The 12,305-nt window shown below is 44.0% G+C and overlaps 1 protein-coding gene across 2 annotated transcripts in view; it reads right to left on the bottom strand.

The window, feature by feature from the left end:
- AR (androgen receptor) overlaps positions 1-12,305 on the bottom strand; it is a 530,339-nt gene that overhangs the window by 17,341 nt on the left and 500,693 nt on the right. For both annotated transcript variants that reach the window (XM_078640138.1, XM_078640139.1), the window contains exon 7: positions 12-169. In XM_078640138.1, the coding sequence (XP_078496264.1) occupies positions 12-169 (158 nt within the window). The remainder of the gene's footprint in view (positions 1-11; positions 170-12,305) is intronic.

A 12,305-nucleotide genomic window follows, 5' to 3' on the forward strand; every position in this document is an offset into this window, starting at 1 on the left:
TCATCACTTACCGGCTGAACAGAGTCCAACAGCTTAGTTAACTGGTAAAAGCGGCGAGAGCTGGAGGCGGGATTGGATCTCTTGCAGGCAATCACTCTGTCAAGCTCCTTGATGTAGTTCAATCGCAACTCATCAAAGCATTTCTGATTCTTCAGGCCTTCCACGGGAACTGGAAACCAAAAACAAAGGAAAAAGATGCTGAAGTGTACTTCTCCATAGTACTACGACTCTGAATTCAGGCACAAGTCAAGGGTTGACGCTGGTGGTCAGAGTCCCCCCACTATTTTCAGAAAGGGTACTCTGTTACCGTGCTTAATTTGTTAAAAAACACATAAGTGCCAGGGCCCAAATATTACTCAGAGGACACTGCAGCTTGCACCACCTATTGCCCCTGCCTACACTGCCAAATGCAAGCACAAGTGCTATCTACTAACCATCACACTTCAAATACTGATCATTGGGACTATTCCAGGTCAACCAAAGTAAGAATGGTCTGGAATGCCCTAGTATTATTGGCAAACAGCACCACCATAAGGTCAGCAGTCACAAATAAGTTCTGATGTTAATCATTAAGTACTGGTTCTGAGCACTGGCAAACATCGGCACAAATTAACCACTGCTGTGTTCCCCTATAAGAGGCCGAAAGATGTGTCACCGTGTGCCTCTACACTGCAGCTGCCTGCATTTACAAACACTGTACACGAGTAACCTGGCCTAGAGGGGTTTTTGACCCCCCTTCCCATTAGTAGCCCCCCTTTGATGTGTGCGAGGGTCCCAGCAGAGGGCTCTGTTTGAATCTCTTATCAGAGAAGTAACTGGGGACTTCCCATCCTCAATCCTTCGGTCGACTGAAGAACAGCAAATATGCAGCGCTTTTGTGCTTTGAAGCTGGGCACAAAATCAGCAGAAAGCAAAGACGCGTGAACAGCAAGCTTTACTGTTAAAAAACTCACTCAAAGCACATTTTGTTAACTCTCTAGACACAGTTTAAAATGTACAGCACGTTTGTTTACAATAGTGTCTTATTCAGCCATTTCTGAGCTCAATTACACAATGGAAAATGGAAAACATATATTATAGTTATAATAAAAGGTAAAACAAACCAAAACATTTTCTTTTCATGTTTTTGCATGATTATATTAGCTTGTTGTTTTTGTAAAGTATACCCGTTCCACATTATAAGTAAAAATATTATAAAGACGTACATTATAAAGGCGCGACAATATTTACTGTGAGGTAACTACTTGAGATGCCATTGTGATTTTCATACACTTCCCCAACCACTATTTTTCTTAGGACACTGTGCTGGCATCAACCAAAGTCCAGCACTTGCCTTTTTCAATTATTTTATTGTTGCGGTTACCAAACAACATTTAGATCAGCGGATGACCATGTAATCAAACAGATCAGCTGTCCGTCCTTCCAAAACTAAAATCATTATATTTTACGTGCAAGAGGATTTCACCCAACAAATCAGAAATAGGGGCCATGAATTTAGAATCGGCCCGTGTTTACACTGAGGAGGGGCATGGTGAGAAGAAAGGTGTGGTCTTACAGGGCATCTAAAAACGGAAACTAGCCCCCCAACATTCACTCTAATGATGGACTTCAGGTACCCACTGTGGCTCCCATGACTAGGCCTTAAACCATGCCAGCTCTAGTCTACTCTCTGGCTGTGTGCTATGACCAGGGAACTTTGAAGATACTTTGATGTGGCTTGATGCTCTACCCTTGGTGCCATGTTCCACCGATTAGTCAACTACCCAGGTCCGAGTGTGTTTAGAACTTCATCTCTATCGGTTAACGGTCAACATCTTTCAGTCTAGGTGATCACAAATCAAGTCTGCTCACCACCAAAGCCCTAATTTTGGAAGCAACTCGAGATATCAAAAGAATTCTATGCAACACGTTGTCGGATTGTCTAGTCCCGGCTTCCAGTCTGGGCGGGATCCCATGAAAACTCAAAGGTCCTATTCAATACTCAAGTCCGTTGTCGTTTGAGGAAGATCTTGCCAACTTAAGGGCGATAAAATCTGCCGAGCATGTAGCTCGGGAACTGGTAACAAAAATTTACTGTAGGGTTGTTGATGGCTCTTGAAACTTTTTCCCTCTGCAACAGCTGCCCAGGGCCACTAGCTGGTGCTATACCATGTCAGAAGCAGTTTCATCTTCCCCGGATATGACGTCATGAAGGTATATTTGTTGCTGACTGGTGTGGCATCCTCAGTTCCGAGAATTTTCTACACTACCCAATGAGCTGTGCAGAGAGGAAGCAAGACAGTACTAGTGGCAGCGATGATTACAGTATTAAATAAGTTTAAACACCTTGGGATCTTATTAACCATGTGATATGGGGTCTTTATTTCTTCAGAATGCTTAAGTCATGATGTGAATTTAAAATGTTTGTAGGGGTGAAGTAGAATCTTGCGGAGAGCTTGAGACGGTTGGCTTGTGAGGAACTTAACTGTCTGCTCCCTGTTTTCAGTGTAGCCCTTTAAAATTTAGAAAAGCATTTCGCTCCAAAGTTTGCATAGGAGTAACAAGTTATAAGTAAAAAATAAAAACTTAAGCATGACTCCATTAATGATTATGTCAGCGAGTTAAGAAAGCTAGCAACCGCTTGTGTATTTGGAGGTTTGCAGGAAGATCTAATACGGGATGCATGTTTAAATGATGTATGGGCAATCGTTCAAAGAGCAAAAACGTATAGTAGGTGTGCTAATGCTTTGAAAACTGAAGCAAAATAATCCAACATTGTGTCAAAGATTAAAGGTAATTCTAAGTACAAAAAGGGAGGGGGAGTTTTAAAGCTTGCAATCCCACTTAAGGAACCTACTAGATGTTACAGGTGGGACAGTTTAGACCATTTGCCACTTCATGTACAGTCAGAAAGTAAAGTTAGCAACTATGGAGTTAGGGGTCAATACACTAAGGTTTGCAGAAGAAAGTCCAAGAAAGTAAAGAGTGTAAATGGCTGTGAGAATGAGCAGGAAGATTCTGCAGAGAGGGAGGTGGATACTGTTGAGTACATTTCAAAATTGTAGATACTCATTTTAAATATTTAGGATGGATATTTGCTAGTTGGTAATAAACCGGAGTGTTGGTTTAAGTTGGTGGTGTGTACCATAAGTGTTTTTTGCAGAATTAGGGTCACCCTATACAATTGTGATCTGGAGGAACACATTCGTAAGTGAGGTAGGAAGAAATGATTTGCCACAGATATACAACCAGAAGGGTACGATGGTAAGAAGATTGATATAATGGTTTCCGATGGTTCAAGTTGGAAGTTAAAAATCGCTATGCATATGGGAAATTGTATGTTGACAAAAAGGGTCCGTCTATTTTAGGTTGGTGTGATCAGAAAAATCTTCACATTATTTTTGATCAAAATTCCAAAATCCAACGACCAGCATATATGAACCACTGCCTGTACTTCCACCAACCTTCCAGAAACCTTTGCTCCACCTCCCTCGCCCTAGAACAGACACCGCGCATCAGCCGTAGCCACAGCAGAGAACACTCCTTCTCTCACCTAGCCAAGTACCGGAATGCCCTTCCCCTCCACATCCGAACATCACCCTCACTGACCGACTTCAGAAATAAACTCAATACCTGGCTCTTTGACTAAGCCCAGCAATACAGCGCCTGGATACTCTCATTGAGTGATAAGCTGCACTTTTTTTGGAAGAATTGCTAAGGATTCTGAGATCAAGTGGGTTAACAACTGAATATTCAGAATGATTATTTGCATAAACTAGTGTTACATTTGAGTCATAACATTGATTGTGAAGGAATTAAACCTAAACCATTCTTGGTGGATGCTATACAAAATGCATCAGCTCATAGCACCAAGGAGGAAGTAAGGTCATTTATTGAACTAGCTGAATTCTGTTCAAACTATATACCAATTTTACAGCCAAAACATAAAAGATCAGTCAATTGCTTACAAATAAGTGTGAAACGTATTTTCAGGATGTAAAATACTGCATTGCTAATGAAGCATAACTTAAAGGTTTTGATCCTGATGTTCCTTGTGCAATCACAACTGACACAAGTTGTAAAGGATTAGGAGCTGTTCTTACTCAGGTTGTGCAAGATGAAAAAGAGAGTGTAACTGTGCAAGCATCACGATCTTTGTCTCCTACTCCTATGGAAGAAAGGTATTCTGTTATAAAAGAGGCTCTGGCATGTACGTGGGCAGCTGAACACTTTAAGGCGTTTCTATGGGGAAGATGTTTTACATTGAGATGTGATCACAAACCTTTGGTTAAGATTTTGACTCGTAAGGAACTATTAATACTTCTGCTAGATTAGCCATGCTATCAGTGAAACTACGGGCCATATGTATCAAGCCGTTTTTGAATTGCAAAGGCCGAAATTCGCAGAATTTCGGCCTTTGCGACTCGCAAACGGCCGTTTTGCATGTTTTGGGATGTATGAAACATTCCCAAAATAAGGAATTGCAAAGTTGTGCGATTTCTTATTTTGCCATAGCATTTAGGGAATCGTAATTTTGCGATTCCTTAAATGCTATGTATGTAGCATTTTTGGCTAGCGAATTATGGTTAAGAATTCGCAAATTACCACCAACTTTTAGTTGATGGTAACTTGCGAATTCTTAAAAAAATGCATATTTTGGCATTTTTTAAGGTGGCATGTGATGCACACACATGCCCATAGGGCATGTATGTGCGCCATATGCACACACATGTACATTTCAGGGGTGCAGCAGGGTGTCTTTGAGACACCCCTGCACCCTTGAAATAATTCTCAAATTGCGATTAGCAAATTGCGAATTCGCAATTTGAGAATTATTTCGCAATCATTCCTATGGGCCTCCGGGCCCATAGGAATGCATTGGAAATTATTCCTTAATTGCGAATTCGCAAAATGCGAATTCGCAAATAAGGAAGATTAAGGAATCGCTAAAAAATAGCGATTTTTTTCATACATACCATTTTGCAATTCCTAAATAGCGATTCCTTAAAAATCGCTATTTAGGAATTGCAAAATAGTTTGTTGATACATATGGCCCTACAAGACTACAATTATAAAGTGGAAAATAACCAGGCAAAGGGAATGTCATAGCTGATTTTCTTTCCCGCATGCCTAAGCAGTTGGCTGTGTATGAAGACGAAGTGTGGAATGATTTTCAAGTTGCATATGTACATGATTCTGGAAATTCTAGATTTAAGAATGAATTGTGGGAACATGAATATAAGAAAGATAGTGTGTTATTAAAGGGTACAGAATATCTTCGGAAAGTATGGTCACACAAGTCAGCATTGTAAGTACAACTGAAGTCATTTTGCAAAGTACGAACGGAACTGTGTGTGCAAGGGGGGTATATTTGGAGAGGTGAAATAGTTCTAATCCCGAAAAGTCTGATGGTAGAGCTCTGTCATTAAGGCCATTTTGGAATAGTCAGAACAAAGCAGATTGTAAATACTTCATTTTGGGGGCCGGGCATGGTTATTGAAATTGAGAGGGATGCTCTAAGTGTAAGAATGGTGACAACGCTTTAGGAACATTAAAACCTGCTATTTACACGTTTCTCATACCAAAGTCCCCTTGGGATTATGTTGTGTTTGATACAATGGGTCAAACCGGAGAAATGCAAAAAATGTATTATTGTATTAAGGGATGTGTTCTATAGGGGGCCAGTGGTCAAAGTTGTGCAGAGAGTGGATACAGATGCTGTTTTTTGGGAAAGGTTTCTTTCAATAGAGGGAATTCCTACAAAGCTGTTAAGTAGTTTATGTCCAACAAGGCTAAGCAATATTTTGACAGACTAGGCATTAAGAACAATAGTTACTTACCTGTAACCTGTGGTTCTCCAGTATTGGTGTCTTTCATAGATTCACATGCCTGAATCATTCCCCGTCGTCGGAGTAGGAGTCCCACGGTATATAAAAAAGCAGTAATATGCCATTTGTACATAGCAAATAACAGTTATAATAAACCAGGAAGTAAAGTAGCCTCAGCTACCAATGAAAAAACTTCCACATTAGTGACTATCTAAGTCATTATGTTAGACCAAACTGCAGCCAATCAGGCCACAGTTCCCACCAAGGTATTCTCCCCAGAGACCCAGGCTGTCAGATTTTTTGTAGCACTGGAGTGTACCAGAGTATCTAATATATATCTAAACAGTCTGGGTGAGACTCTGAGGGGAGGTGGGTGGGTGCATGTGAATCTATGAAAGACACCAATACTGGAGAACCACAGATTACAGGTAAGTAACTATTGTTCTTCTCCAGTATTAGGGGTGTCTTTCATAGATTCACATGCCTGAATCCGAGTAGTTAGCAGTAATACAATATGTCGCTATTGGACGCCAAAAGAACAGTTTTCATGCATTAAAAGAAAGCAATGCAATAACATATGAAAGCGTCAAAGAGCAAAAGGAGGTGGGAGAGATCACCAGAGGCTCACCTTATTGAAAAAGATTACGCAGGACTGCTCTCCCCACCGAGGCATCAGTATCACTTGAAGAATCCAGACAGTAATGCCTCGTGAATGTGTGTCTGCTGGACCATGTTGCGGCTCTGCAAATGAGCGGGAGAGGCACACCAGCAAACAAAGCAGTTGAAGAGGAGACTGCTCTCGTAGAATGCGCTCTAGGTAAGGTCTGTAAGGGTTTACCTGCTTGTTGATGGCAGAGCCCTATCGTGGATGAGACCCACCTGGCGATAGTCTGTTTTGTAACAGCACAACCTTGTCTAGGTCTGCCATGCGCTACAAATAGCTGATCCGTTTTTCTGATGGCAGCTGTTCTTGAAAGATAAAATTTAAGGCATCTCTTAATGTCTAAAGTGTGTAAAGTCCGCTCAGCTGGTGACTGCGGATTGGGAAAAAATGTCTTAAGTATCACTGGCTCATTTAGATGAAAATCCGATGGTACCTTGGGCATGTACTTCGGGTTGGTGCGTAGTATCACAGAGTCATGTGTGAATTGCAAGAATGGTGGCTTAGTGGTGAACGCTTGCATGTCACTCACCCGTCTGGCAGATGTTAATGCCAGCAGTAATGCAACCTTCCAGGTGATGAACTTGAGATCGACCTTATGGATAGGCTCAAAGGGATGGCGCATAAGCTGAGCCAGTACTATATTCAAATGCCAAGATGGAGGTGGTCGACGTACAGGAGGAAACATACGAAATAAACCTTTAAAGAATTGTTGGATTATTCTTGAGGAGTATAGAGAATTCTTACCATCCTGACGGTATCGTGATATGGCCGCTAAAAACACTTTAAGTGTTGAGTGCGCCAAACCTGACTTAGCCAACTGCAGAAAGAAGGGTAAGATCTGTTCCGGTTCCGCCTTCATTGGATGTAGATTCATAGTTTGGCACCAAACACAAAAACGCTTCCACTTCAGTTTGTAAGTTTTGTTTGTTGAAGGTGCTCTAGCATTGGCCAGGACTTCTTGACAGTCCTGTGGAATGTTCAAGTGTGCAAATTCATGGTGTTGAGGAGCCAAGCTGATAATTTCAGAGAATGAGGGTCCGGATGACATACCCTGCCATCTTGAATTGTCAGAAGATTTGGAAGTTGAGGCAGTTGGACTGGCTCGCGCTCTGACAGAAGGAGAAGCTGTGTGAACCAATACTGTCGTGGCCACCGTGGAGCAATCAGGATTATTCGACACGGTTGTTTCCTCATTTTCTTGATGACCTTGGGAATTAACGGAATTGGCGGGAAGGCGTAGGCAAATATCCGTTCCCAATTCATGGACAGAGCATCCCCGCAAGATTCTTTGTGGGGAATCCAGCTCGCAAAATGAGTACATTTCCTGTTCTGATAAGTTGCAAAAAGATCCAGATCGGGGAAACCCCATCTCTGGAAGATCCGATCCAGCGCTGGTTGATGCAGTTCCCATTCGTGAGTGCTGTTCTTGGATCTGCTCAGCGAATCTGCTAGTACATTGGCTACTCCTGGAACATGCACCGCTGACAAGTTGATGTCGTGATCCAGAGCCCAATTCCAGATCTCTTGAGCCTGGTGAGACAATCGGGCTGATCTTGTGCCCCCCTGCTTGTTCAGGTAATGCATGCTCGTTGTGTTGTCTGTTCGAATTAACACTGTCGAGCCTTGTAGAACTGCCTGAAAGGATTTTAAGGCGAGGAAAATGGCCTTTAATTCCAACAGATTGATGTGCCATGTCTGTTGTTGAGTGTCCCATTTGCCACTGATCGTCATCCCTTGAAGGTGAGCGCCCCAACCTTCTAGCGAGGCATCCGTGGTCACTATGTATCTGGGGACTTCTGCGAGGAAAGCACAGCCTACTTGCAGGTGGTGTTTCTGACTCCACCATAGGATTGTATCCTTCATTCGCGGTGTTAAGGTAATGATATCCTCGAAGGAACCTGATATCTGCACCCAGTTCCTCTTGTAAGGGTCTCATCCTCAGACGACAGTTTGGAGTGAGAGGGATGCACGATGAGATCATCCCTAGGAAAGATTTGAATCTCCGAACAGAAACGCACTCTTTTCTGAGGAGGATGGTTGCCATTGTTCGGATCTTCTCCTGTCTTTCTTTTGAAATGAAGACCTGAGCGAGCTTGGAATCCAGCGTTGCTCCTAGGAAAGACTTCCTTCGTGATGGAATTAGATCCGATTTCTCGAAGTTCACTGAAAACCCCAGGCTTTGAAACAGGCAAAGGCATTTTTGTACATGTTCGTTTGCTGTGTCGTAGGAATTGGCCTTGATAAGGCAATCGTCCAGATATGGGTATATCTGAATCCCCTGTAATCGTAGGTGGGCCGCTACAGGTGCTAGCATTTTTGTGAATACCCTCGGGGCTGAACGTAGTCCAAAGGGAAGCACCTTGAATTGGAAATCCCTGCCAGCCACTCTGAACCTTAGGAACTTCCTGTGTCTGGGGAAGATAGGGACGTGGAAGTAGGCATCCTGAAGGTCGAGTGTTGCCAAGTGGTCTCCTTCTGCCAAAAACTGGAGGATCTCTTGGAGAGTTAACATTCTGAACGTCAATTTTTTGATGTATTTGTTCAGGGCACGCAAATCGAGGATTGGGCGCCATTCCCCTGATTTTTTGCGTATCAAGAAAAAACGAGAGTAAAAGCCTGTTCCTCTCTGGTGTTGAGGTACTCTCTCGATTGCCCCCTTTCGAATCATTGTATTGATTTGGATGAATAGCTCCTTGAGATGTGCCGGGGGCGGTCCCTTTGGTGGTGAATTTGGAGGGGTCTTTACAAATTCTAATATGTGGCCTTTGGATACCACATCCAGCACCCATTTGTCTGTAGTAATCTTTGACCATTTTGAGCAATGTAGGGATATTCTTCCTCCAATTCGCTTTTGGCTGGGACACATTGGCGGCAGGAAGTGATTCTCACTTCTTGTTGGTGTTATCTCTCCCCCGAAATGTGGCTTTTCCTCGGGGCTGTGAGTAAGTATTCCTTCTTTGGCCATAAGGTTTTTGGTTATATGGCTGGTACCTCTGGGTGTTTTGAGTGTTTGAATAGGAGCGTTGTTGGTAATATCCTCCTCTATTTGAGAAACTTCCTCTTCCTCTAGAGCCACGAAAGGAAGATTTGCGATACTGCAGAGTACCCAAAGATCGTACAGTTTCCGTATCCTTTTTTATGGCCTGCAAAGCGTCATCTACATGCGAGCCGAATAGGTTCTCGCCATCATAAGCCATGTTTAACACTTTGGCCTGTACCTCCTGCCTAAAGGATGTAGATTTCAACCATCCCTCTCTCCGAAGGACTGCGGCTCCTGCCAATTGTCTGAATCCTGTAGCTGCTACATCCACTGCAGCATCAATGATCTCTGACGATGCACACTCCCCTTCTTGCAGAATTTTGATAGCCTCAGACCGGTCCGGTTCAGGCAGTTTCTTAATGTAAGGCGATATGTCAGACCACATTTGTCTATCGTATCGGCCAAGAATTGCCATAGAATTAGCAACCCTCACTGTGGTTGCTGCAATCGTTGACACCTTCTTCCCAATGGTATCGAGTCGTCTCCCGTCCCTGTCCGTCGGAGTGGAGATTTGAGACGACGGGTTCTTTGCTCTTTTTTGAGCTGCCTGGGCAATGACTGAATATGTCTTGGCCTGGCCAATCAGGCAAGCCGGTGAAGAAGCTGGTGCTCTGTATTTTTTATCCACTCGAGGTAAAACTGGAGGTAAAGAATTCGGTGTGGCCATGATCTTTTTACCTTCGTTCCAAATAAAGTCTATAATCGGAATAGACCAACTTTGCCTCTGAGACAAATTTTTAAAATCGTACAGGAAACAATCGTCCTGTTTAGTCTCCATGGTAATGAGGAACCTCTTGGTGGCATTGTCCATAATCCTATGGAAATTCGCAATATCCACAGGTGGCGATTCAGACTTTGGTTGTTCATCTGGAGAAGGTGAGTCCGCTTGATAATCTTCATACTCCGACGAATCTGATTCATTCAATTCACCTTCTTCCTGAGCCTCATCCTCATTAAGTTCATCCTCCGTTTGGTTATAGGGCACCGGTATGCGTGGGTTGTGCCCCGTTTCTTCAGGTATAGTAGGCATGGAATCTGGGACTACTCTGGGCTGTGGGGACGAGATGTGCGAGTCACCAGACTCCGAGGGCGGAAAACGTTGATAGTAATCGTCCAACATGGACATTAAATTTCTGAAAAGTTCCATGGGCATTTGTGTCCCTGGTGGTGGTGCAGTATCCAACCTGGGCGAATGTGTCACTTGCTCCTCTTCCTCCTGATCTTTTACCAGGATAAGTAGTTCAGAAGGACTTTTGGCTGCTGGAAATAGATCATCACCAGAGTCCTCTACCTCAGAGTCCAAGAGCCTGTCTGGCTTTGTTAGTGGCGACATACATGCAGACTGGGATGGGCGCTGCTGTAGTAGTGCCGCAGTGGTGGCTGGAGATGGCAAAGAGATAACGTTACTCTTGGCTGACCAGACTTGGATATCTGTGCAAGATGACAGCTTTGGAGTTACTGGATTGTCTTGAGCCACTGGGATGTGTTGTGGCGTAGATTTTGTCTTGGGCAATGCAGACGCCGCCGTTGAATGTTCCGTCGACAAATGTGGTTGGGACTTCGTCGACGTGGCGTGTTTCGTCGTCGACGACGGCGCCGACAGAACTGTTTTCTTCGTCGACGAGGTCGTCGACGGGGCCGTCGACGGTGCCGTCGACGGAACCAACTTCTTCGTCGACGGGGTCGTCGACGGGATCTTCGTAGACGTGGTCGTCGACGGGGTCTTTTTTGTGGATAGCTGAATGGTCGACGGGGTTTTCTTCGTCGACGATGGGATGGTCGACGGCACCTTCGTCGACGGTGACGTCGTCGACGGTAAAGCTTTCTTCGTCGACGGTAAAGCTGTCGTCGACGGCAAGGTTTTTGTCGACGCCGATGAGTGCGTCTTCGACGGAGGCTCGTCGACAGTTGGAGAGACCTTCTTCGTCGACGAGATGGGACGAATCTGGACATGGACAAAAGTTGGAGAGGACGCCGAGGACATCACCAAGGAAGGTTTAGGTGAGGAAAATGACATAGTAGAAGTCACTGGAGTGGCTGTCTGACAGGAAACCGGCAGAGAAGTCGCTGCCTTGGTAACTGGCCTCTGAGGTGACGATAAAGACGCAGTCTTTTTAGATACTGGCTTCACAGATTTGTCAGAGGATTTTCTCATTTTTGAGGTAGATGGCTCGTCAGCGTCAAGAGTGAGCTGGGCCTGCTTCGCCACTTTAGCCTTAGGGGTAGTCACCTTACCCTCAGCCATTCTTTTTCTAGATCCCACAGAAGATATAGAGGCCAAACTTCCTACCTCAGAAAGTGGCAAGTCCTTATCTTTATTCCTCTGGATCCACAGGAGTAGGCGACCCTCTCTGTCCCTGAGGGTCTTGGCAGGAAAAGTGCGACAAATCTTGCACTCCTTTGCTTGATGATCCGGATACAAGCAATAAATGCATAAAGTATGCGGGTCCTCCTTAAAAAGTCTTGCCTTGCCGCAAGAATCACAGGCCCTGAAAAGGGACTTAGATGTAGACATGTTTGAAAGTGGGAACTTTCAAGTAGAGAAAAAACTGAGCAGAGCTCAGAGAGACTCCCTATCACACGACGTGCGGTAAAAAATCTGACAGCCTGGGTCTCTGGGGAGAATACCTTGGTGGGAACTGTGGCCTGATTGGCTGCAGTTTGGTCTAACATAATGACTTAGATAGTCACTAATGTGGAAGTTTTTTCATTGGTAGCTGAGGCTACTTTACTTCCTGGTTTATTATAACTGTTATTTGCTATGTACAAATGGCATATTACTGCTTTTTTATAT

This window comes from Lissotriton helveticus, chromosome 4_2 (genome assembly GCF_964261635.1).
Source record: "Lissotriton helveticus chromosome 4_2, aLisHel1.1, whole genome shotgun sequence".
NCBI classification, from domain to species: Eukaryota; Metazoa; Chordata; class Amphibia; order Caudata; family Salamandridae; genus Lissotriton; species Lissotriton helveticus.